Here is a 26,214-nt window from a genome sequence, read left to right as displayed (position 1 = left end):
CAGGAAAAGCAGTTCTTCTCAAACTCACTTCAAAAAACCACCCGCAGACGGCAGTATTCACAACAGTTTCACCTAAACCATCATCATGAGCTGAAGTGCTGCAGCAATTCTAGGAAACACAGCCCTCCCAGTGTTTTTTTTTTTACCTTATTTCGAAGTTGTTATATTAGAGTAAGTGGTAGTGCCCAGAACTGGTTAAAAAATGGAAACGTTAAAAAAATTCAAATGGGGGAAAGACAGACTTGGGCTTTAGTCCCCTCTGCAGTAATTAGAAGTTTTGAAAATATATAGTGGGTTGAAATAATTTAAATAAGTTACTAAAAGCATAGCAAGATATTAAATCTGAAATTTGGTAAAAATCCCAGGTTTGCTAAAAAATGGAAACAAGGGAGTATTTCAGACAACTATTAGTGCGCAGGATAGGACCCAATAGGAATAACTAAGTAAAACCATCATCTTGTGATTAATGTGAAGAATTGACTAACGTAACAAAGCCGTGACAAACAGGGCTAGACTGAAATTCTGCTCTAACACTAGAATGCTGTGATCCGTTTAGGTCTTCATAGTCCTCTTGGACCCATAATAAAAACTTCTCCAACAACAAAGAAGAATAAATAAAACAAAACTATTATTTCCAAACTTTTTGTACAGAGCGATACACAGACAAGTAGACAATGAAAAGATTTATTTTTTAGTCTTCCGATACTTGGAGTTTCAATCACATTGCTATGAAAAAGAAAGCTGGACACAAAGAGCCAATTAATTTTCCATGTTTTTAAATTCCATGATTGACAAATGACTACATCGCAGAACAGCTTTTTCCTGTGTTCTAAAAATTGCTTGTACCAAAACCATTCTCCCAATTCCAGAGATTTACTGATTTTTGCGGTTTTACTTAGAGGTGCAAAATAGAAAGTACTGAACTTGATTTGGAAAGTTCATTTTAAGCTAGGTTAGTATCAAAGCAGCAGAGCATTTTATGGCATAGTCAAGCACACGTTATCAGCGGTTTGTGGAATCGGTCTCTTCTTTCAGCAACAAGAAAATTTCAAAGAAATCAGTAAATTTGTCACTGATCCTGTTTCAAGTCTTTGCCCACAAGCATTGAAGTGACTGGGTGCATAGAGGCTCTATGCTCCAGAAATGTCTTGACAGTCAGATCTCGACACTTGTCAAAATTGTAAAGGTCCCTGTAAAAGAAAATAAAAAAAGCACCATTACAAAAATCTATGAAAATATTACAGTGGGGATTTTCTCAAGGTTTTACTTTTCCCTTGAAAGCCTCACATTAAGGTGCATACTGGGCGACTAAGCTTTCTTCTGTTAAAAAAAGTCAGCAAGTGGAAAGCAAGTCTGAAGATAAGCTTGTTCAGTACACAGAAAATTCTGTATTATATCACTTTGAAGCATAACTAAATAAATGTACAATGTCAAGTATTCTACATTCCATTATACCAAAAATGCCAACAGCATGAGCTCCTACACTTTGGAAATTACTTTTACCTGAACAAGGGTCGAGTAAACTTCATCCTGCCCTGATCTGTTGCCATTTTTAGAGCCAGAGGAATAGCTTCTTCCCACTTGGACCTGATGCAGAGGCGCAGCCATCTGGGGGGGGCAGGGAAAGAAAGAAAATTTACACCTTTATTTTTATTTGCAGTGGTTAGTTAGCTTATGATTCTGTTCCCATAAACACTCTGAGCAGTGCTATGTCACCATGGGAATGAGATTCTAGCTAAGTTCAACATAAAATAGTTAGTGCCTGACTAGCACGTTACAAAAGTGGACTTCTCTATAAAATAAGAAATTTTTTTTCAAAGTTGCTCCAAAATGGTCTGATTATTTTCTGCAGCTATGTATTTCTTTTATACTGCAGTAGTGTCCAGTTGCATCACTCAGAATTAGAGCTGAATTATATAGCACTTGTCACATTTGACCAAGTGATTAAAAAAAACTCACAACAAAAAACCCAAACAAAATGTCACCAGCAACTGGCACGCGCTTGTTTTGTTCTGAAAATAAGAAGAAATTGATCTTGTTACAAGAAATAGAAACCATGTTGTATGTCAGTTAAGGCAGAATAACCATTACTATTGCAAATGTATCCAAGTATGTAACAGTAGCAAAATATGCAATACTTCAAGGTATTTGTAAAGGTTACTTATGTCCTCAACAATACCTTTTTTTTAACAAGTGACACATGTAAACACAATGTGTAAAAACAAAATAGAAGAAATTAGGATGGCACAAGAATCAAGCCATTTAGCTAGAAGCATTTCCTACTTGTTTAGATACTTCCTTTGATATTTACTTTTTCTTGATGAGACAAAAGCTTTGTGATAGCAAGCATTAAAACGTGACAAAAACGTTTCCAAGTTATGTTGAAAAACCACTGGCACATCAGCAGAAGAACTTATTAGGTAAGTCCAGAAGACCTCCTCCTGACTATTTTTTTTAAAAATTTTTCAGGCATGTTTTGGGTCACAGAGAGGCTCACTATTGTCTTATCCAATACCAGCCCCAAAATAAAAGCTATCAGGTCATCAGGTTCCTTTGCTAGCACAACAGATGAAAATAAAGCACAGCTAATCCAATGCTCACTTCCAGTTCTTCTACTAGACTATATTTACCCAATTCATAAGTAACAGAATACCACTCTGGTAGGCATGCTTGCATATGCACTCACAAAAAAACCCACAACAATAACAAAAAACCCCAAATCCCTGCACCAGTTGTACACAACAGTATGTCTCAGACCACTTATGAAGCAGGACAGTTTGTTTTATGAAAGCATTTAAGATTAGAAAAATGCCCATACTAAAACAAACCTGAATCTTATTTCAGAATTGTTTATAGCGTTGAAGTCATATACTTCCTGCATTCGTTTGACATGTGACACTGGAAGAGGAGCCTGAAAAAGGAAATTACATAGAATAAACCAGAGGCACACTTCAAGCCACATACTCCAAAAATAAACAGGTTCATTCAAGAATGATGCTACAAAGGAATTAAAAGCTTACCATGACAAATATTTGTATTTGTTTCTTTCACCTTCTCAAAGTATTAGGGAAAGGGCAAGGAATAAGTGTTAGCAAATTCCCACATCCAGTACTACCGGAACATTCAAAACTTGAAGTTATTTTCATTCTGTTTTATTTATAGCTTATTTGCTACAACATCAAATACAGACAAACTCAAGCACCTTATAGTTTTGTTTTTACCTTGCAATCTCTGTATGTTGCTCATTAGCTGAAGAGCCAGACATAATCAGGGAGGCACGGCTGAAGGTTTTAGTAACTTTGTATGGTGAGAGCAGGTTATTTTAGCAAAACTTAAAAGAAAATGGACAACTTATTTCCAAAGCACACTCGGGCTTCTGTGCCTGCTTTTGTGATACCAGAATCAAGTTACCCCAGGCGGGCATTTACCTCCAGAAGCAACAGGGCCAGGAACTCAATCAACTGATGAGATGACATTTCCTTCAGGTCTGCTGAGCTGAATGAGCCCAAATCACTCTCTTTTGCCTAAAAGAGAATGGTTAGTTAAGTTTTTAAGAGGTATTTCAAAGTAAAATCAGGTGTAATTTTTTGTTTGGACACGCACATTTACTATTGAGCCCTTCCGAATAAAAAAGATACTGGTTTGTATTTGTGCAGGATGTTACAAGAAGGAGAAGGGAGAAACTTAAGCTACTGTCTGATGTTTGGTATTCTTCACTTCAATTTTCACTTGTTTTCTCTCCACTGACTTTTTTATCTCCACTGGCTGTTAAAGTTTCTGTTAAAGTAAAAAATCAAGTGCTTTTTATAGAAAAAGTAACATTGAGAAGAAGAAAGCTAGAGATCACATACAAGTACAGTGAAAAGCCACAGAGCTAACAAAAGGAAGGTATGCTGAATTCTCTATTAGTTGTATGAGTTTTATGGTTAAAATTACGAGAAAAATGTATGGTATTAGTTACTTATGATTTATATATTTCAGCCTTTCATGAGAAATGCATACTAGCTTCAGTATAATGTAGGGGAATTACTGCTAATACACTATAATCAGTAATGTAGAGATACCTTGGCATTTGTTTTAAAATCAAGCCATAATATCAGGGTTTCAAAAGGAACATTCTTGGTTTGGTTGCTACATACATATCACAAAACGCTGGCTGTGTGCCTTGTTAAAATATGTACAGCACTTCACATACAGAAGTCATAGCAAATCCACAGACTCTACGATGAAAGGCTAGCCTACAAAATGCAAAATCCCTGGCAGCCATACTATCACCATAAATACATTCTCTCTCAGCAAATGATAGATTTCAGAAGAGAACGGCTCACTTCACACAAAGAGAACTAGTTTTTCAAGACACAGACACCTCAGCGTTCTTTAACCACTTACTTTGATCCATCTTTGGCTCAAGGCAACACAAGCATTTGCTAGTGTCATATCATACCTGTCAAATATTAAAAACAAAGGATCACACTTTGGAAACACAAAAAGCTTCTGTAATATTTTTATGAGAATGCTTAGAAATTAATTTCAAATGGCTCCACGTTTGTTCGTTGTAGGCTCCAACTCAATATTGCAACACAACTTACAAAAGATCTATTATAATGAAATATATTTCAGTTTTAGTTAGAAGCACTTTGTGCATAGGTGACACTACCCCTTGATACCACATGCTCCTAAAATGATCAATACTTCTGAGCATATATGCTCATAATACAGTATAGCTTATAGCTGAAAAGAGAATATTGCTGTAGCAAACTGTCAGAAAAAAGAATCTTTCCTGGCAACTTTCAAAGCAAAATAAATTTCCACCAGAATAAAAACTTGAAAATATTAACAGCGACATTTTTTCCTCCTATATACACATATATCAATTTCTACATAGTACTAGGACATTTTCTAATAAAACGTTTGTGGGAAGACTTTCACCCTGTTCACAAACCGCTTTATGACTGTTTGGAAAATCATGTGCAATCTGGAGAAGGAAAAAGATGAACTATAGAAGAATGCAGCTTACATAGGCTTCACTGGTGGCATTCCTGGAGCATGAAACCATGAGTTCCAATCAACTTTATCAAGAACATCTACCTACAATGCAACACAAATTCTTGTTCAATTTTAGATGTTATTTTTAAAGAAAAGCATACCCTACGAAAACTAGTTTCAATCCTTTGGGTTTTGTTTTTGTTTTTTTAACATCCCTCCAATTACCCTGGAGAATCCTATACAGATTACTTCAAAACACAGTATTCCCTTCAGGGGGGTGGGGGGTGGGGGGACCATCACAAAGCAAATCCATCTTCGTAAGATGTCAGACCACATCATATTAAGATATTGAGATAAAGAAGAGAAAGATAAAGAACTAGTCCTTAAAGAAGGTAATTCCTGAGCTATGCTATAGTTTCACATAATTAAACAGTTTCAAGCAATTAGTTTTAAATACCTTATCCTTGAAGTAGGAGTACAAGAACTTCTTCCAGTCCTCCGTTACTATGCTCTTATAAGCAAACTGCTGAATGTAAGCCTTCAAGAAGCCAATGAAGACATCTAACAGTTAAAAAACAGACTGTTTCAGTGTTTGAAATTACAATGGGAAACAATAACGTATAAAGTCTGACTAACGCTTACCTGGTCCTCCAAGAAGTTGTTCAAGGTAAAAAAGCAAAGCAAAGCCTTTCTCATACGGAACAGATGAATAGGCAGCATCAGGATCTACCTCACTCAGATTAGGGACGAGGTTAGTTATAGGATTTTTATCTCCAAAAGTATTTATCTATGACAAAGACACAAGAAAATACATTCATCTAGGAAAACTAGCACTGTTGCTAATCACTACTAATCCTATTTATAAAAGTATAATGCATCCAAACCTAAGATGGCCTCATTTCAATGCATTCTTTCTCATTCTTTTTCCTGAAGTTCTGAATCTGCACAAAACATAGTTTACTAAACCTTTTTCTCATTTTGTTTTATCAGTGTCTGATCGCATACCAAACAGAAAGAGGTTAGGATCAATCACCCTGTGCTCCAGCTATCTCAAAGCAGTTAATTACTGTCATGTCTGTCATAATCATGAGCACCTAGTAAACTATCTATATTTATCCCCTTATTAACAACCTATTTAAACTGCTTGATTTAAATGGGTGGTATAAAGAATAAAATACAATGAGGAAATATTCATAGTAAACCAGGTAAACAGCATCACCAAACTGAATGAGAGGGCTGGAAATATAACAGGCTGGAAATCTGAAAAATAAAGTATAACTATGCTACCAAACACAAAACTATAACAAGCCTCCTAGACAGTAATGGATTAGGAATATGCTCATTTATAACACAGTACACAGGAAAAAAAGAAATCAGTTACTTGCATGAGGCATTAGAAGTTCTGATGGTCATGCCGGCAGGTAATTTTGACAAGCTTTCAGCTGTTTTACCAGTACGCTAACAGGCAATACTGCAATGTAGCCATACCCAGAACAACCAAGAGAGTCTGTCAAGATGTTCATCCTTATAGAAGAGCTTAAAACGGTTCAAAAAGCTTTATCTAATCTGAGTATATTAAGCTATTACTTTGCGAAGAGATCATATACTTTGGAATCAAAGTTGTTCATCCTCTAACAATAAAGTGTTAGGAAAGCTGACTAGACAAGTCTTATTTGTGGGAAACACATGAAATCAGCTTTATTTTATTTAGGTATATGCTTAAACATAAAGTTATCATAACCTAAAAATATTTACCGAATTCTGCAGTTCCCTCCAACCTCCTAGGGCTTGAAACTGCCTGAACTGCTCACCAAACAACCGACCACCAATCCTGCGTTCCAGGTATACAGTGTGCCCCTCATTCAGCCTGGAAATACAGTGATAAAGTCAGCACTGGTAGGATGGCAAAATGAACTTCGTTGGTCTCTTTACAGATTAATTTTAAAATATGATTTGCATTGCATTGAACATCACACCTACCAAAAATGCTCCCATGTTTTGTTTGTTACCAAGTTTCCCGTCCAGCTGTGAGAGATTTCATGAGCAATAACCTAAAACATAGAAAACAATGGCAGGTCTACCATTTAGCCTCCTCTGGAAAATGAACATCAAATCCCAACAGAAAGAAAAAAATCCTAATAAGATCTCATTTACTGCACTACATTCCCAAAGCCAGTTGGCATTCACAGCTCTGTAAACTCAGCTACATAAATTTTATTTAGAGGACTAACACTATCCTACTGAACCTTCTCCAGAAATAATTTTGAATGTCCAGCCTGCAAGTCATAGACCCACACTGATGAACAAAAATAATTCCTCCGGTAGCATGGTGCAGGTACTTGTTTATGAAATCACATTTCAGAATACTGGATCCATACCAAGGGATGGATTAGTACTACTTTCCCACCTAAGCAACTTCTGCAGCGCTGCGATGTTCTAAAGTATCAAACAGGAAGAAAACAGTCACTCCTAGAAGGATAATGATGCATGACACATTAAAAAGTATCCATGTAAAATATTTCAGTATTCTCGGGATAAGACAATCATTTTTTTTTTTTTTTTTTGGCAGTATATCAGTCTAGTAGGAAGACATATGAGAGAAAATCCAGAGTACTCAACTTGCCAGAAAAAACCCATAATTTACTAAAATTGTACTCGTGATTTCTACTTTAAAAGAAAACTGTACACAATGTGAGTTCTAGGGCAGAGACAGACATATAAAGGAAGAAGTTCCCTACAAACAATTGCGATGAGATCAATTCAGTTGTAGTTTTTGAACATATCTACACACAGGACAGGAAAAGAGCTACTGAGCAGCTAACTTCAGTCAGCCCCCTATGCATACAAGCACCTATGTTATTTTCACCTGTCCATTACACAAAATAGATGTCTCTCCAGTTTTCTAGAGTTTACTTAGAACTAAAACTCACTTTGTAAGAGTTCCTGAGTTACTGCCTTTGCTTTTATTTCCCCCAATGAAAAAGAGACCAAGTTTTCAGGTATCTGTTACAAAGGAAGTTAAGATACAACTTCAAGCTATATTCTACTTGAAGACATGAACCTATTTTGCACTTACATTTGATAGAGACCGATCACCTGCCTAAAAGAAAAAAAAAGACAAGGCAGTAGTCAGTTCAAGTAAACCTCAAAATACACCACTTAATGCAGTATCATGTATGATCCCTAACTCCAAAGGAGGCAGGAACATTTACAGTTCTTTCTAGGGGGAAGATTAATATCCATCACTTGATAGATAAGCAAGCCCTAAGGAAAAGCTGACTTTTATCAGTGTTACACTTACCAACAGTGTTGGAGTTACAAAAGTAAGACAAGGATTCTCCATACCACCATAAGGAAAAGAAGGTGGTAAGACTAACAAATCATATTGTCCCCATACATAGGGTCCTGCTAAATCTTCTGCTGTTTGCAGCATAGCTTCAGCCTGAAACAAGAACTCACATTAGTTTTTAACATGACTTCCAACTACAAACACTGAACAAGAAATACGCTATGGATCCCATACTTCATTCTCTTTCACCTTGCCACGTCCCACATGCAAAACGAGTACAAGACTGTATCAGTATTTATTTTCAGTAGTAGTTTCGTGTTGCAATAGAACAGCAGCGTTTTTGGGGGTGGGAGGTAGAGAAAGGAGAGCTACAGGTGAACAAAACACTGAACTTCAGTCTGTTTCTTTTCTAATACTGTGTGAAACAGTTAGTTTAGAAAACATTGTTTTGTTAACTACCCACCTCAGCAAATTCATAGGCCGATTTATCCACTAGCTCCTTTTCAGCCCACACCAGTGTCCTTGGGCCAATCTTTCTGTTGAAAGTAAAAATGCCACTAAGACACTAGGATCTAGAAAGAATTCTATGGGAAACCAATACAGAGAGCACATGTGTAAACTGTGCTCATGAGTAACCCATGTTGCTGAAGAAACTCATTGGGAAGTCTTTGCCTCTTTTTCCTCTCCGCTGCTAAAGTAAAGCTTTAGAAAACAAAGCAAACCACACACATCCACTGTTCAGGACAAATAAATAGGAAACACATTTACAGATTTTAAAATGCTGTAAAGCCTTTATATTAAAGGCATTATTATGGGCTAGATTAACACATCCTTGTGCAGGTGAGCAATGAGGCTGAAGCTATAATTTTCTGCTTTTTGTACATGAGAGGCTTATCTGTTACCTGAGGAAAAAGATACTATTCCCTGAGCTAGAAAAAGCCCTTAGTGGTTCCAATCAATTCCAAACTCTTCATGGTGTTTCTTTAACTTACAGCAAAAGTATATTCTATAGAAAAAATGATGCAAGAGTGAATCAAGATACATGCAGTTTGATACAAATAAACACGTTCATTGAACCTCTAAGACCTTTTAAAACTAGAAACAAGACCAAGAAACAAAAAAGATAATGCTGAAGATTTATTACGATTATTAATATTTATACTTTGTGCAGATTCACTCACCTGCTTTCTAAAGCTCCAACCACTAAAGCAATCAAGTAGCAAGGTATGGGAACCTAGTGAACATGAGAAAAAAAGAAATCCTATTTGTAATGTGAGCTATCAACACCACCGATTCAAAGAAAAACAAAGGTATGTAAATAAGGAAGTGTGCACGCTTCCTCCATGGTTTCCTGCCTTACGTTATAATAATAAAGGCATTGTTTTTTCTCCCCAAACGATACTCTTTTATCTACAAGAAGTACTTGTTTCACAGATGTTTCATGCAAAGGCCACAAAACCGTAAGTATCATCTCTGTTTGAAAAACATCTGCATATATAAGAGCATACAAAAATGCCACTGGCTTGGTTACTGTTGAAAAGAAAACCAGTTTTCCATATTCATTCCAGTTCCATTAAATTTTATAGAAAGAGGAGTTAAGAGATACCGCTCCGATAAAGGGCAGTTGTATCACACATAAAGATGCAGGAAAAGCTTTAATGAATTCAAGTAAACAAGAATATTTATGGATACAAAAGAGTCAGCAAAATCAAAATATTTATATATATTTTCTTTAATAAAACACATGCCTTTTCTAACAAATTAATCTAATGGTTTTCTATATTAGAAAGTGTAGTATAATTTCAATTAGACTAAATGTTATTCCTTGCACAGCTCCACCAAACTTATCAAGTGTATTTCTAGATAACATACAGCTCTGGATAACATACAACATAGAAGCCTTATGCACGACAGTGAGAGTGGCAAATGTTTTTGGCTCCACAGAGAAGGCAGAACACTGCATACTGAAGAGCTCACAGATAAGGTAACAATTTTTTTTTCTCTCTCTCTCAGGTTTCATGTAGCAGCCAAATCAACCCAACAGCTGCTGCAGTTCAGAGTAGGTTCCCCTCCTCTCCTCCAGTCACACAATTCCATCCCTCCTTGCGGTCATTCAGTCTCTCGGCAGCCCAGATCAGCTTACTAAAACAACAACTTTTTAACATTTATGTTAATTTTATCTGCTTCTGCAGCAAAATGAACTAGGCTCACCAAGAGATCCCACAAACATCAGAAATGTAACCCAAAAAGCCGTGAGAACAAAAATGTCAGAAGAGTAAATTGAGACTGCCACTTTAGGGGCAGTGGAATCATTAAACTAGCTGCACCACTTCATAAAACGTCATCCTGAGAACAGTAATCTTTAATTATCTGGAGACACTTTCCATAAAAGCCAATGTTCTTACCTTTCAAAAGAAAAAAAAAAAAAATTTCTGTTGTCAGAATTTGCCTAACTTCAAGTTAAAAATTCGTTCCAATGCTCAGCTTTGCTCCTAAGATCTTGGTAAGTTTAAAATTTGCAGGTTCTGTTTTCCAAAACTCATTCCCATGTTATTCAAGTCCATGCATTATTTCCCAAGAATCAGTGCAGACAGAAAGGGTTTTGACAGTACTAGCTTTGAGTACACTACACATTTTCAAAACTCAAATTTGGCTTTTCTGGGAATGCCAAAACGACAAGTAAACATCACCAGTGCCTACTGGTTGACTTTTCAGAGTTGGAGATTCATAATATTTCTATGCCCCTATATTTCTATGCCCCTATATTTCTATAGGGGCAAAGACCCATCCTAAGTCATATGATTTATCGATGACATCAAAACTGTATCTGAAGCGACTGTGAACTGCATGAGTTAGGAATAAGACCTTAGGCATCTGTTTACTAGCCTGGAGCACTTACGTTCTGACTGAAATGGTATATCTTCCGACTGCTGTCCTCTGGGTCAGGCATCTCTCCCTCGCGATTAGCACTCATAAGAGCCACCAACTCTTTAGGAACAGATATCTGAAAGATTACCCAACTATGAGGAACTGTTGGCACACAGGATTATACAATATACTAGAAGCAGAGATAGCAAAAAGAGTACCCCAGATTTGTTCTGTTGTTAAGTCCTCTCCGTCAAGTAGAATACAAGGCATGCAGAAAATTCTGTCTTAAAGGCTGGCAATATTTAATTAACCAGAAGGATTACCTCTGACCGAAGTTAAAAGTTTCACTTTCTTCGGACTACTGAATTGTAATGTCACATTGCCCATCTTGCTTTTTGCTTCCTTAAAACAATCGGACTATTTATGCCAGGACTGCAAAGATCCCCTAACTATGAACCAGAATATATTACTTAAGGCATATATGAGAGTCATTTCAAGTATTTTTACTTTACAGCACTCTTTGCTGTCTTACTGTCAGCTTTTCCTGATTTAAGAACATATTTCTTTCCTGCTACAGCACTTCTTTTTTTTCTTTTGGAAAAAAAAATACATGCGAATGAAAAAAGAGATGATATACATAAAAGAAAATAGTAAAGCTAGAGAAGTGCCACAAGGAAGATAAGCAGGTTTTGCCTCTTACATTAAGCTAAAAGTCAATATTCTCTGTTTTTTATTTTAGGCCACATGCCGTCAGCTACCAAAAAAAAAAAATTTCACCCATTGTAGTAGTTGTCTTCAGTTAGACACACATGACTTAGGTTCATCTACCTCTGCATAGTAGGTTAGTTTCACAGCAGGAGTGTCTTGGCATGGAAAGATGGCTCTGCAGTGGGTAGCCTGGAGAGGTGGGAGAAAAAAAAAAAAAAAAAAAAAAAAGCTGAAACATAACAATCTTTCTAATGCAGCGGACTAGAAATAAATCAAACTAATATATTATATTGGAAATCTATACAGCTCCTCTAGAGAATTCGTTATCTACAAACCAACACTTCTGATCACTTACAGCTTATAGTAGTTTTCATAGTTAAGGGTTTTCTAAAAGAAATAACGGTAGGCAAGACAGATCAACAGCCACATATATCAGTTGCAAAGGACTGCATGTTCTTCAACAAGAATACTGGAGAGGGTAAAGCAGTTCTGAAATTATTAAATGCAAATATAATAAAAAATCTCAACAACGTCTTATTAAGCGTTTTCATGTAGGACCTTTGACACACACAATTAGAAGTTATGGGCTACTGTACTTTCCCCCACTAGGCTTCCTCTCCTTCTCTTTGGAAACCAGGCAGAATTACAGTGCTATGTAAACAAGAAGTTTAAAAAAAAAAAATTAATCCACTCAACCTGACATTGGCTGAAGAGAAATGGGTGTTTCTTTCCAGAAGTTTGCTCTGGAGTAAACCATTGGAGAGCTGAAGACTTTGGAGAGCTTTCAAAAGAGATTTCAACAATTGCTTCTTGTCCCCTGTGTAATAAAGAATACAGTCAGACTGTTTTGACACAACTCCTGATCACTACTGAAATTCCTCTACAAAGATTTCTGGAAAATAGGTCTGCAGCACAATCTCAAAAGCATTAAAAATAAGAACAGGTAGCATATTAAAAACAACTTTCCCCTTTCAATTATGATAGTAAAAATTAGCCCATTTATTTCAATTTTAATGTCCCAAGACACTTCTATTATTGTTTTTACTAATCAGAAACTTTTCCTCTCCTCTCTTCAAGGTGAACATGGACATTTTCTTTAAACCATTTGGACCAGCTACATACATACAGTTTTGTCACAACTATCTAACATTGTACACGTAAGTATAAAAAAACCACTGCAATAAGGAAACAAAAAAGTGTATAAAGCCTGTATAAGAACATACATGCCTTAATAACATAGGATTTGTGTATTCTGTAAATAAAAAAAAAAATTAGATTTTGCAGCTGATGTTATGTTCTGTAAGTATGATCCTTAAGCAGAAAAAAAAAAATAAATATGGAAAATAGTAATTACTGGAAAACCCTATTAACAGCAGGGTTAACAAGAAAAATAAAAAACGTTCAAATTTTATTCAGGGTTTTAGAACTGGTGTAAAGTAAAAACTAACAGTTCTGTGCAAGACAGGTACCAGCTTGCTAACAAGAGAACACACACAAACCTGACACGTTCATACTCTTGTTTTTTAAAAACATATCATAATCGTCACTGACACCAAAAGTACACAGAAGTTGCCTCTGTTATTGGAATGTTCCAGGTTATACATGCAACTCTCTAGAATTAACAACCCAACCATAAATCAGAACAAACTTCAGCTAATCAGAGGAGTTGGACACTAGATAAGCTGACCAGGTATACACATCTGGTTTATAATCAGTATTCCAAAGTACGTATTTGACAAGAAAAGAGAAAATAATTTGTATTACCATAAGGCACATTGCTTACTGAACGGTCAGACTTGCAGTTGTAACTCCTACCCTTTCCTATCACCGTTTTATTGATATTTACATGAGTGACTGTATCTCATACAAGACTATAAATTCTTACAATCACGACTCATAACTGCCACTTTGTAGGTTTTTTTTCTTACAAGGAAATCTAGCAATAAAAAAAAAAAAAGCTGAAAGTCAAACAAAAGAAACAGGCCCATGTTTCTGCTGTGGCCTGTTTGTTCAAGTACTTAATTTGGTCAGTTTCGTATGAGATTCTAAGCGTTTCCCCAGAAGGGACAGCTACTGTATGACATTCCTTTCTCTTCCACTTTATGTGTGTTTCTAAATTGCACTAATTCAGTGAACAACAACAACAACTAATTAGAAACCAGACATGCGTTTGTAGAGGTAGTAACCAGTTTTGAAAACAAAACAATAAGAAGCAACTTAGTATACAATTTTATTCAAACAAGGGAACCTCCTTACACCATCACAGCTTTCAGCTTTGGCACGAACACACAAAGCAAATTGCCCCAAACCGTATTGTAATTTGGCAACAACTTTCTAATTCACACAACTTAAGACGTAGATTACGGTTAGTTCATTCTCCGTCATGCTGCCAAAACTCAAGTTCCAGTTTTTAGGGACTTGGGCTTAGAGTAGTCAATACAATAGAACTTTTATTGTTTGAAAACATGTTTCTATCTAATCATAGCGGTAACCTGCAGTTCTACAGAAATGGAGGATCAGCCCTTGTGTAAAAGTAAGGCAAGCAGGGTCTGTAACTCCACGTGCGCCATACCGTAGCAATTCTGAACATGCCAAAATTCAGGTAGTCCAGGCAGAAAGAATATTACTGATGAGAAGCACTGGAAAAATTGTGATACATTACGCATCATTTCGCTACTTACTTTAGCAAGTCATTTTGTACATGATATAAGACCTGGGGACAGGTACAAAGGCTCCCAAACTTTTGGCTGTCTAATGAAAGCCAGATATTAAATTCACCTACAAGATCATACCAAATAAATGCAACATCCTGATTTATAAGTCCCTCTGCGAGCTTTACACAACGACCCTACAGGCAGACAAGCAGCTTATACAGTGCATTTTGGAAACCACCTAAAGGGACAGGTCAAACTGTGTACCTTTTTAGTTCAAAAGGAAGCGTGATTTCCAGGGGGGTCCCCTTGAAACTGTGCTTTTCTCCAAATGCAAATTTTGCATCCTGTCCATTTACGGTCACTTTAAATACCTGTACGTCTTTTGTATCCAAGACCTGTAAGGAAGCAAATATTTCATACTTGTCAAAGAGTGTAATAATTAACGTAGCACTCATCAAATCTTAAGCACAAGTCTCTCTGAAGGAAAAAGTATTTACTAAGTGAAACCAGAAAAACTGAGTCTATGTTGAGCACTCGGAAGCAGCATTTTGAGAGGAGCGCTGAACTTACAAAACTGGAGCGGGAAGAGGAATAAAACCAACTTCTGACCACGAAAGTGGAATCAGGAGTTTACCGAGTAAACTACAAAGGTAAAAGACTTCACAGCGCTGCTGCGAAATGAGGAGAATAACACAAAAGCCCCTGCCAGGGCTCCCATCCTGGAACTCGCCGCTGTGAATCAACTCCTTCACGCAACAGAAGATGACCTCCATAACGCAGCATGAGGGAAGTTTTACGGGATGATGTTCTCCTAAGAAATAAGCGCCAACCAGAAAAGGATTTTATGGAGCCAGCATGAAAAAAGCCCGCAAACCCCGATCTTCCCTTTGCGTGCAAAGCAAAGCTAAAGAGACGTTTATTTGCATAGCTAACCCAGAAAGTAGCTGGCATAACAAAACACACACGCGAAAAAGCCATAAGCGTAGTTTTCCAGCGGTTTATTCCCATCTTTTCGGCACCAGGCTCTTCGCCATTTTAACGGGAAAATACCTCTCCCCCCCCTCCCTCGCACGCCGCGCCGGCTCCAGGCGCGACCCCCGGGCAGCCCCGGGGCCGCAGGGCGCTGTCACCCGCGGGGGACGAGCCGGCCCGGGCCGCCGGCGAGCCCGACCAGCGCGGAGGCTGCAGCCGAGCCGGTGGCAGAGGCGGGAGGGAAGGAAGGACCGGGACGACGACGGCGGAGGGGCAGGAGCGGGGAGGCGGCTGAGGGGAGGCGGCGCGGCGGCGGGAGGGGACGGGGCGCCCCCGAGCGCGGCCCCCGCCGCTCCCCCTCCGACGGGGGCCGCGGGCTCGCCCCTCGCAAGCCGCGGGCAGCGCGGGGGTCGCGCCTCACCCCCCCACCCCCCCAACCCGCCCGCCCCGCCGTTACCAGGCAACGCAGCGCCTCGCGCTCGGCGCGCGCGGTGAGGGCCGCCGTGCCCCGCAGCGCCTGCGCGCCGAAGTCGGCGCGGCAGCGCAGGTAGAGGTGCCGCGTCAGGCAGCGGGAGGGCGAGGCGAAGGAGCAGGGGTCCGCCATGGCTCGCTCGCTCGCGCGCGCTGCCGGCCCGCTGCCGCGCGGCCGCTGGCGACTCCGCAGCCGCCCCGCCCACGGCGGGGCGGGGGCCGCTGGGAGGCGCAGTCCCGCCCTCCGCGGGCAGGGCGACGGCGGCGCGCGGGGAACTACGCCCCCCGCGGTGCGCTGCGGGAGGGGGCGGCGCGGGGCGCGGCGGGGCGCGCGGCTGGCGGCGAGGGGCGGGGCCGGCGCGTGGGCGGGCTGTGAGGGTGCGGAAACTATCTGGCGGCTGCTGGGGAACAGGCAATTGTACAGCTCCTCGTTAGTATAGTGGTAAGTATCCCCGCCTGTCACGCGGGAGACCGGGGTTCGATTCCCCGACGGGGAGGTACGGAATTTTTTTTCCCCTTTCCTCCCTCCCCGTCCCGGTGTGTGCCCTCGCCCCGGCGGCAAAAAGCAATCATTTGAGAAGCCCAGGCCGCCGCCAGAGAGCCGTTGGAAGGGCACCGCGGCTTTTAAACCAGGAAGCACAGAAGAAGAGCGCAGCCGGGGCCCGCCGGCCTCAGGGCTGAGGCAGCGGGGCAGCTGCGGGGCCGTACAGGCTCAGCTGCTTACCTGAAAGAACGCGTGGGGAAAGTATATTCAAACGGCTCAAACAGATGAACGGAGGGGTTAATGAAGCCTTCCAAAACATTCACCTTTTCTCTTAAACCAAGATGGGAAAAACCCCCAGCTCGCCAAAACCCGTGAGGCAGGAACAATGGGAAGAGGGGCAGGTCAAACCGACGCGGCAGCAGAGGGAAGGCCGCAGGCCGCCTTGCGGCCTGCGGTAACCAGCCCCTCGTTTTAACCCTCAAAGCGAGAAATTGGGAGACCGGGGAGCCCCGAGCCCGTGCCAGATGCCGGCCCGAGCCCGTGCTTCCAGCCCGCGGGCCCGCACCGTCTGCGGCACCAGCTGAGAGCACGTTGCAAAACAACTGTCACTGCTTGCATTTGCTTAGTATCATCAGAAACGCTTTCTTAGGCACCCCCTTTTTTCTTTTTTTTTAATCCTTCTGTCAAAAGTCATTATTTATTTATTTATTTATAAGCATTTCAGCACAAGGATACGAAAAGAGATCTCCTCCCTTCTGTGGGAGGTCAGCAGATGCCGAGCAGTAAACACGATCACCCAAATTTCTCTTTTCTCCAAGTCAGGAGAGGGCACCACGGCTGATCACACGTAAAAGGGGTAAGGAATTAGGACCCGAGACAAAAGGCCAAGGCACCCGGCCACGAAGGGTGCGGGCTGTGTGTACCCGGCGTTCAGCGCAGGAGGCCTGGAGGGCCCTGCCATGGCCCTGACTTTGCACACTCAGATGGTTTCGATAAGATGAATTTGATGCCCTGACCTGAGCATTGAAAGCAAATTATTCTGTACCATGAGTGACCTCGCATCAACCACACAAACACAGAAGCAAGCACTCAAGTGAGGACATGCACAAGAAAAATTATCTCTGTGTAGTAAGAGCCAAGATCCAATTTGACAGCAAAGGTTGGCAACAAAGGGCAATTGCTCTTGACAAAACATTGCTGGAAGCCATGGACATGTAATGCCGAGTGCAGAACGTAACCTTTGTCACCCTTAGAAATCAGTTCCCAAAACAGCACGTCTTCAGCCTGTGTGCCCGCAGCCGCGGGAGCAGCACACCAGGAGCTGCGGGGAGCTGCAAGCACAGGAGGGGTGCAAGGCTTGAGGTACAGTGCAAGATCAAGAGGTTCTTTCTGTGGGCTCACCAGCTGGCGGCAAAGCCCATGGGCCTCCCAAGAGCGTCCCACTGCCCCAGCTGTCCCATCTGGATGTGGCCCTGAGATGGCAATGTGAGAAGCCCATGAACAAGAAGGGATGTGACATGGAGCATCATCCACAGTGACACCCTGCAGCTTTGTATAAACCAGCTGGACTAGAGCCACATGCAGACAAGCCCAGATAAACCCAGACAGGAGAGGGAGAGGGTTTCAGTAGGTCTATTGCTGCATGTATTATAGAAAGAAGAAAAAATAACCCCAACATTTTTCCTTTTGCAATTTCTGAATTTCCTCCCATGCCCACTTCCCTTTCTCAAAATCCACATACATATGTCATCAGAAACACAAGGAAACTGATTTTGTGTAGTAAGCAGTTTGTTTAAAAACAAAGGATGGACCATTAAAGATGTAAAAACTGTTTAGTAGTTCATATGTGTTGGCACCCAGTCAGGCAATTTCAGCTGTCGTAAAACAATAAGGGATTAGAAAAGCAATTAATTCAAAACAGAAATACGCTGACAGTGCTTTGCAGGCATAAAACCGTCTTGCAAGCAACTCCACACCTGCTTAGCCTGGGTTCTTGTTTTCAGATTAAGCTTTCACAGTGCACAAGCAAACTACCCAAGAGGCAAAGTTTTGCTATAGACGTGCAGCTTCTAGAGTCCTGGGAAGTCATTCTCATTTGTGCGTGGGCAAAGGTAAAAGGAAGAGGAACAAGGAGCTCAGGGCATTGAGCAGGTTTTTACAAGGTCAGCCTTTCTCCCCCTGTGGGGTACTTTGTTCTCGCCTAAGTCTCCCCCAGGTCAGCTCAACCTCTTTCCCCCCCTCCTGTGGTACCAAATCCTTCCCACACACCCCCATGGTGCCATCACACCCCACCTGGCAGCGTGGAGCCAGCACCGCTGGAACGCCAGCAGCAATGCCGGCAAGCCCAGCCGCAGCTGCCCGCGCCACTTCGGACCACCACGAGAATTCTGGTGAGGTCCAGGCTGGCTTCTCTGTGGGCGAAATCCACGGGAGGCAGAAGGCAAGGCAGCCCTGGCAGGAAGCCTCCTGCAGTGTTTGCAAGAGGAAAGTTTGAATAAGAGCTGGCACTAATGAGATCTGGAGGAGCAAACACTGCCGTATTGCTAGTAGAAATCTTGCCCTGATTTCTTCTTCAAACGCCTGTTGAATTATCCATGTACACCTTTCATCTGCGTCTCTCTTGATGTTTCTAGTCATCCCACTCAGCTTGCCATCATGTGTGTGTTTTATTATCCTCACCTTATCAAAAGCTCAGGGACAGCCGGTATCAGCCTTATGGCTGGGAGAGAAGGCTGTGGCCAAACTAGCAAGACAAGAGCGGGCTGGAAAGTAAATTACTGCTTGCAGTCTTGCTGATCACACAGCGTGGTAGCAAAGCAGCCCCCAGGGGAGATCTGGGCTGGAGGTTCAGCCTGAGCATGTTAACAGCATCTTGTTAAAGCATCTTGTTTAAGCATGTTCAAGCCCTGGATACTGTGTAACTCTGTGTATTCTGTCCTCTGTGTCATATCCATATGTATATTTAAGTATACATGTATATTAAGTGTGCTTTATGTATGCTTAACTCTGCCAAACGTTTTAATTAATCTTTGTCAAGAATTTTTTTGGAAGGGAAAAGATTGCTTGCAAATGCTGGAAACTGCTTTATGTCATTAGTAATGACAAAACACAAACTTAGGAGTACTGAGAATCTTGGAAGTTTTATGTTCTTGGTTACTGTTAAGGGCAAGGAAAAGAAGAGAGGACCCCCTTCTTAAACTTAATAACTATAGCAATAAATTCATGTTTTAAGCCTAGACAAAAATAAGTTCTCGGCAATTGTGCTAGGCAGTCCCAATGGGGAAACTTAAACAGAACCAGCTACTGAAAATATGCTAATTGTGTTCTCACTTAGAAGGAAACTAATCAATAATAGGGAGATCAGGTAGAGCAGAGTAAAAAGTGTTACTCTAAGTGCTCAGCAAGGGCTAAGAGCAGGAACAGACAATGGCAAATTGTTCACAAGATTTCTTGCAGGTCAGGACATCCAGTGTAAGTGGGACAAACTGAAAATTCAGGAGGATACAAGCCCTCTACTCCACCTTGATTCTTCTACAGAGACTCCTGGTGCTAAGCCTTTTGTCTGGTAAGAGGAGAGGGGAACATGGTTGCCCCTCAGAAGGTGCTGAAACAATTTGCACCAGTAGCTGCTATAGGCTTCTCATCCCTAGGCATGGTGAACCAGCTGATCATATAAATAAAAAAAAAAAAGCATCCTGGAAGAATTTAATCTTCATTCAAGAGGTTTTAGCCTGTCATCGTTAGTATCCACTGACTGTTGGCTGCGAGGACCCCAACGAGCTCTGCAGTCTTCTCCCTGCACTGAGGAGTCTGGTGCCCCCAACCAGCCCTGTGATGGTACCAGCCCTGGATCAGCTCCTGGGAAAAGAGCTGCGTGAGGATGACAGCGGGGCCATGGCTGTCCCTGGCTGCTGCCACTGTCCCTGTCCTGCTCGCCTTGTGTGGGTGCTGCGGGGCTGTGCCCTCGTCAGTGGCAGCACGGCCCCGCCAGCCCCCGAGGAGCAGCCCGCTCCCGCAGCTCCCTGGCACGCCCGCCGTCGCGGAGCAGGACGCAGGTCTGTCAGCACAGCGTGCCACCAAGGAGCTGGCGACTGAGTACTGCCATTGAACATTTCCAATGTCTTTACACAGGTCTGGGTCTTCAGGTGCTGCACATTGCTGCAGCCCCGCTTGGGTCAGTGCAGCAACGCTAATCTAAGCCAGATGGGACACCGACCTACCCGCCAATTAAAAAATACCCAGGCCACCATCAGGCATTGCGATCCCAATGCATGTTGTGGTTTTATGACTCCTCCAGACTAGCCTGGCATCTTTCCATGTTAGCTTGTAATAATTATTATATTAAAAATTAATTAAAAATTAGGTGTCCACTTTTTTCCAGTCGCTCTTAACATATTGAGCACTTAATTCTTGAGCATAATGATTTACAAGGAACTGTTCAGTTTTGTACATGAATGACCAATGGTGGATCCAGTTTCCTGGGACAGATAGGGTGGAAAATATTTTAAAGCAATATCTTATTAATAGTTTGTCCTGCATTTATTTTTGAGCTGCTTTAGAGCATCTATTCTATTTCTGTTTTTCTGAGAAAGACAATTTCTCAGTCCTGTCTTCCCTGCAGAAGCCAACAACTATTTACTACAGCTGTATTTCTACATGTCAGATGGTCTGTTAAATACAATTTCCATCATCCTTCTTTTCATTTGGAGGGAATCTGGTTTGTCATTTTTTCAGTGCGTCCTTTCTTCTGATTTTTAAAATACTTTTGCAAGAGCAGTCTTCTTTTATTTTAACTTCCATGTTGCTAGACATGCACACAGCTTACACCACCAGAATGATTAGCCTCAGCTTTTAGGTGCTATGTTTAAGGTACCACAGAGACCTGACGTTCAGAGTCACCCATATTATTTCAAAACTAAAGCACCCCAAAATCACAATACACATTTGAAAATGTTAACCTAAAACTTTGGGATACAGTATTAAGTAACTAACTTTAAAATTGCCACTTGAACTGCCCGAATTTGCATTTCTACACAGTTATGACACAATTCACTCTTACCACTTCAAGGTGTGCAGTGTGTTTTCTTCTCCAGAGGATGTTATTTAACTGTACACAGAGATCTGGCAACCTCAGGGTGTCGTCATGACAGGCTCAGGTAAGGACAGTTCCTGCCTCAAAAACAAAAATACAGATGGTACACAGTTAACTCTTCTGTTAATTTGATGCTACATGTCTATTACACCACTTAGCCTGCTCAGCATTTTGTTTTTTCCAACATATTTTCTTTGTTAAAGCTTTTGAAATCTGGATGGCAACACTTCCTCTTTCTGGCCATGTTATTCACATTTACCAACAGTGGGTTGCAGCATCCTTCTCCATCTGAGAACCCTAGTGCACACAAATCTTTATTATACAGATAGAATTGCAGTACATGAAGAAATCATCTATGTTTTCCATGTATCTATAGTTATTATTAGCTTCATAATCTTCTCAATTATCCATTTTAAAAATATTTGCTTCTGGGTGATTGGGTCCTTTCTGTTCCATGAGGTACCAAAGAAACAAGCTCATACTAAATTTTAAGCATCCAAGAACTGGCACTGAAACAAAAGGAATGGTATGTATGTCTCACACAAGGCATGTTCATAAGCACTTTGCTTGAATAGGACACAGATGCTCATCTTCTTGCAGAATAAACTCCATGATCCCAAAAGGGATTTTTGTCTCTGTTGTTTAATATCTAAAGGTTTCCAAGGTGAGGTTTCGTGTTTGTTTTCACAGGGTTCAGCTTTAAGTGACCTTTTCCTCGGAGATCAATACAAACTGTCCTCTGGATAATCTCGGGGTATTGTTTTAGGGGTAGGAGCGCTATTGAATTGCACCTAGATCTGGTGGTGTCTTTCACCAACAGATGCACAGAAATACATCCATCTCCTCCCGCTTCCACGCGAGGCAATGGCTTCTGGTCAGTGTAACATGCTTTTGAGCTCATTGTTGGGCCAATAGTCTATGTCTGTAGATCCGTAGGTTGGATTTCCCTTAGTTAGACCTGTTTTTTTTTAGTTAGATTTGCTTCTTTGAGCCTTTTTTTGATTCTTCAGGGAGATGGTGCCGAGCTTTTGCATGTAATTATCTGAATATTTGTCCCTCATGTCCAAGTGCAGAGCAGGAATGCAAACCAGAGCAAGAACAAAAGTAGAAACAAAATAATCGTGCAGGAAAATATCATATTACCCAAAGGCTTCAGCAAAAAGCAGAAGTCTCATACATCTCATTTACAGATGTCTTTACTCAAGAATGCGAGCAGAGAAGAAATATTTACTAAACAGCAAAAGCTTCTATTACACTTTTGGAAGAAAAACTTAGTCACGTGCTTTCCTCTTTTCAGTCAGTATGATAGTATCTCTCTGCATAATTTTTGCGTTTGCAGGGGGTTTGCTTATTTCTTCTGCCTGGTTTACTATATTCACATCACCTGCAGCGTTCTGCTGTTAAAGCAGCAGCAACCAGTGGAAATTTTCACAACCCATTTGATTTTACACTTCTGCCCCCTCTTATGTGTAGACTTGGAGTGTGATCTGAAGACTTGGCATTAGAGCAGTGTTTGTATTACTGCACATGCTTACATGGTGTTGCCAGTCCCTCCAAATTTCAAGGGCTTTGTGTCCGGCACAGAAGAATCTCATGTTTTTAAATCGGAATTTGCCTCTGTGACTCTTCTGCTAAACTTTGCCTGGCAGCAGCATTGGCTTCAACTTGTAGAGGTCAAACTGGGAAAATGGAGTTATTCCATACCAGCACTTAACAAACTCTGCTTTTTCACAATAAGCAATGAAAGAGGTTTAATCAAACAATACTTTATTATAGAGGAGAAAAAAAGAGGAAGGAAGCAAAAGAATTATCAAAAGAGCCAAAGATAAATGCTTTCTCCAAAATCACTGGATGATACTGTGAGTCTTCATCACTCTTTAGTGAAGAGCTGTGAGGGTGTGAACAGCAACCGCTTGTTCACAGTTGTGGTCCTCTTTATTTCTCGAACCCAGGTGTACCTTCACTTACCGTCATTTAGGCTACTAGTTAACAACTCCTACCATTTACTCTGCAGTGATGAGCTGCTCCTCGCAATGCTCTTCATTAGTCATCTCTGTTTGCCACTCCTTTGCCCCGGAGATCTCAGCTCTTTTGCAGGAATACCCACAAAGCCCACACAGTGTCCTTGCCGTAAGGGAAGACTCCCTAAATAGATGTACTAGCAAACTTCCCCCTTTGTAATGGGGATGCCCCAAGCCTGAGGACAACGAGGCGATTACAACAGGCATGGTCAGCTTTTCATAACACAGGCAGTAACTTTCATATTTCTCCCACTTTTTGTCATGGCTATTTCATAAAGCAGAAGTCCCTTCCTGCCTCTCCCCCTACTTCTTGCACAACATGCAACATAACACGCAAACTGATTAAGTCTGCTATTCAGGTGGCACGCTCTTCACTAAAAACCTATGGAGCACTCCATAAAAAACTATGGAGCAATCCAGCCAGGTTTCCATGCCTGTGATGCTCTCAGCAGAGGGATTGATCTTCTCCTCTTGGCCCACCATGCGTAACCTCAGCCAAGAGGTGTTGCTACACCAGGATGCCTGTGGCCCTGCCCTTTCTGTGCAGGGATAGCTCCAAAACTGTGAAGCAGGACCTTTCTGGGAAAGGCCATGCACCCAGAGGAAAGGGCTCCTGTGCAGGTTTGTGCAGAGCCATTCTGGGCCATGATCTGCAGACCTTTCCCCCTCTCCCCCTCCTCCCCTTCCCTGCTGAAATAGGTGCGATACATCCCAGCCCAAGGGAAAACTTTGGGGCTGCATCCTTATTGCCTGAGACTGGTTGAGTTCAGATGGCCGACGGTTGACTGAGATGATTTTTCATTGTACTCAGCACACAACTGAGGGAAGGTCTTTGCTGAGTTGTCTGGGACTATTTTCAGCTGAGAAAAAGGTTCAAGAAAGCCCAAGAGACCAGAGCTGAAAACTCCGGCTGAAGAAGAATAGTGTCGAGGTACAGGCAGGCCCTCAGGTGTGTTAAGAAATACTGCTTGTGACTGGTGGGGCTCCTCTGCCGAGTGGGATCCTCTCATCCTGGGCACTCACTGAGATGCCTGGGCAGACACTGCACAGCCTGGACTGAAGCAATAGCACAGATGGCTCTCTTCAGCAGGAGCTGGTGTCGCTTTGGGTCAAATGCTCTTGCTAAGGAGAAATAATAATTTTGAGAGACCTCTTCAGAAGACATGCTTGAAGTCCTGGGCAGCCCGTCTGACTGTCTGGGATCTGGTTTCAGGCACTCCGGGGTGGCTGAGGGGGCTATGTCCCCTCAGTAGCTTTGGGAGGGCCATGGGACTTGGGATGAGTCAGGACCAGTGGTGAGACCTTCCTTCACCCATGCCCTCTGTGAGCCAGGAGAGCAAACAGTCAGCAACGAAGGATTTGGGCTTTTGTGAGGAATCTGGCACGTGCCCCAGCCCCCCAGACTGGCACTTTACACCCTCCTGCCCCCCGTTAGCCAGGGCTGGGCTGTGAGGAGCACCGTGCGGGGCTGGCAGGGGATACCTCAGCCATCCTCCAAGGAGCCCACAGCCCCACTGAGCACTGGCCATCCTCACCGAGGTGGGTCTCAGGAGCAGTGCAGACAGACCATAGGTGGCCTTGTGCCAAAACCGGCTATAACCCTTAAAACCTCCCCAGCATCCCACCCCACCTGCTTTTTACGAAGCACAGCACAAAACCTTCTCAATGTCATTCCACTCCCAGAATACAAAAATTAATATTTCTACTGAGAGTCAATAGATTTCTTTTTTCAGTGGTGGGTTTTTTTTTTCCTTTTCTTTTCTTTTCTTTTTTTTTTTTTTTCTGGCTGATTCCCCTCATTAGCTTTCCAGCACCTCCTGGCAGGGTAAATTTTACACCAATGTATGGGCTGCCAGAGGGAGGCTAAATGTCTACCAAACACCTCAAAGAAATGAACAAACAAGCAGGCACAGACATGCTGGGCAGACCCTGTTTCCTCTGGGATAACAACAAATGTCTTATCAAAAGGAAATCCTGCATATGACCTTTCACACTCGCTCCCAAAATTTATTAGAAGTAAGCAGCTATACACAGTTTTGACTTCAGCTTGCATTTAATGTACAATTGCATCCCATGCCCATTCCCAGCTGGCAGCAAACCTCCAGCCACGGGGTGAATCCCTGTGCACACAAAGAGGTGCTGGAAGTTAAATTGCCCTCCTGGGACTCGTGTCCACTGGCAGGTGAGATTTTCCAGCTGTCAGTCCAGCTCACTGGGCACGCAGTGCTTGCCTGTCTTAACGCTGCCAATGCCCAGCAGGATCCTGTCCCCCCGAGATTTTCCTCCAGTTAAGCTCTGGGGCACCCTGAGTGTCTGAGACAGCCCAATGAGGGAAGTATTCATCCAGTCTTTCTTTTAAATAAATGCTTCCTACCAAACTCTAAAAAGGAGGAAGCAATGTTGCCAGACAAATACACAAAACAATGCGAAAGGCTTGGCTGGACATATTTACTTTTGTTTCTAAAATATGTAGCTGGACAATAGCCATGGCAGGCTTCAACCCGAGTAACATGAAACAGGTTGTATGTTTATGTGAAGACATTGATAAAAGCCCAGGGAATGTATTTTGAAACATTTTTTAAAATAGATGTCTATAAAATCACAAGTGGTCTGGAGAAGATGAACTGGGAATGGTTATTTATTGTTCCTCATAAAAGGAGAACTAGGAG

The 26,214-nt window shown here is 41.8% G+C and overlaps 1 protein-coding gene across 1 annotated transcript; it reads right to left on the bottom strand.

Moving 5' to 3' along the window:
• Nucleotides 1-702: 702 nt before the first annotated feature.
• LTA4H (leukotriene A4 hydrolase) lies at nt 703-16,114 on the bottom strand. The gene is made up of 19 exons (XM_082308379.1): nt 15,935-16,114; nt 14,770-14,900; nt 12,548-12,668; nt 11,972-12,040; nt 11,175-11,279; nt 9,457-9,509; nt 8,739-8,811; nt 8,288-8,428; nt 8,063-8,086; nt 6,967-7,037; nt 6,742-6,853; nt 5,629-5,773; nt 5,444-5,547; nt 5,018-5,088; nt 4,390-4,444; nt 3,429-3,524; nt 2,829-2,911; nt 1,504-1,608; nt 703-1,190 (listed from the first exon to the last, which is right to left on the bottom strand). The coding sequence occupies exons 1-19, from the start codon at nt 16,079-16,081 to the stop codon at nt 1,070-1,072; spliced, it is 1,827 nt and encodes a 608-aa protein (XP_082164505.1). The 5' UTR covers nt 16,082-16,114; the 3' UTR covers nt 703-1,069.
• Between the last annotated feature and the right edge of the window lie 10,100 nt (nt 16,115-26,214).

This window comes from Platalea leucorodia (assembly GCF_965183815.1).
Source record: "Platalea leucorodia genome assembly, chromosome: 4".
Taxonomy (NCBI): domain Eukaryota; kingdom Metazoa; phylum Chordata; class Aves; order Pelecaniformes; family Threskiornithidae; genus Platalea; species Platalea leucorodia.
Note: the sequence above shows the minus strand (reverse complement) of the source record. Positions and strands in the feature narration are given on the sequence as shown.

Excerpts from the sequence above, each read along its gene's own strand:
- LTA4H (XM_082308379.1), bottom strand. The coding sequence starts at position 16,081 with ATGGCGGACCCCTGCTCCTTCGCCTCGCCCTCCCGCTGCCTGACGCGG. Across the intron at positions 6,854-6,966 it reads AAAACATGGGAGCATTTTTG|GCTGAATGAGGGGCACACTG; the intron begins GTAGGTGTGATG and ends CTGTATTTCCAG. Across the intron at positions 5,089-5,443 it reads ACTCCTACTTCAAGGATAAG|GTAGATGTTCTTGATAAAGT; the intron begins GTATTTAAAACT and ends GTTGCATTGTAG.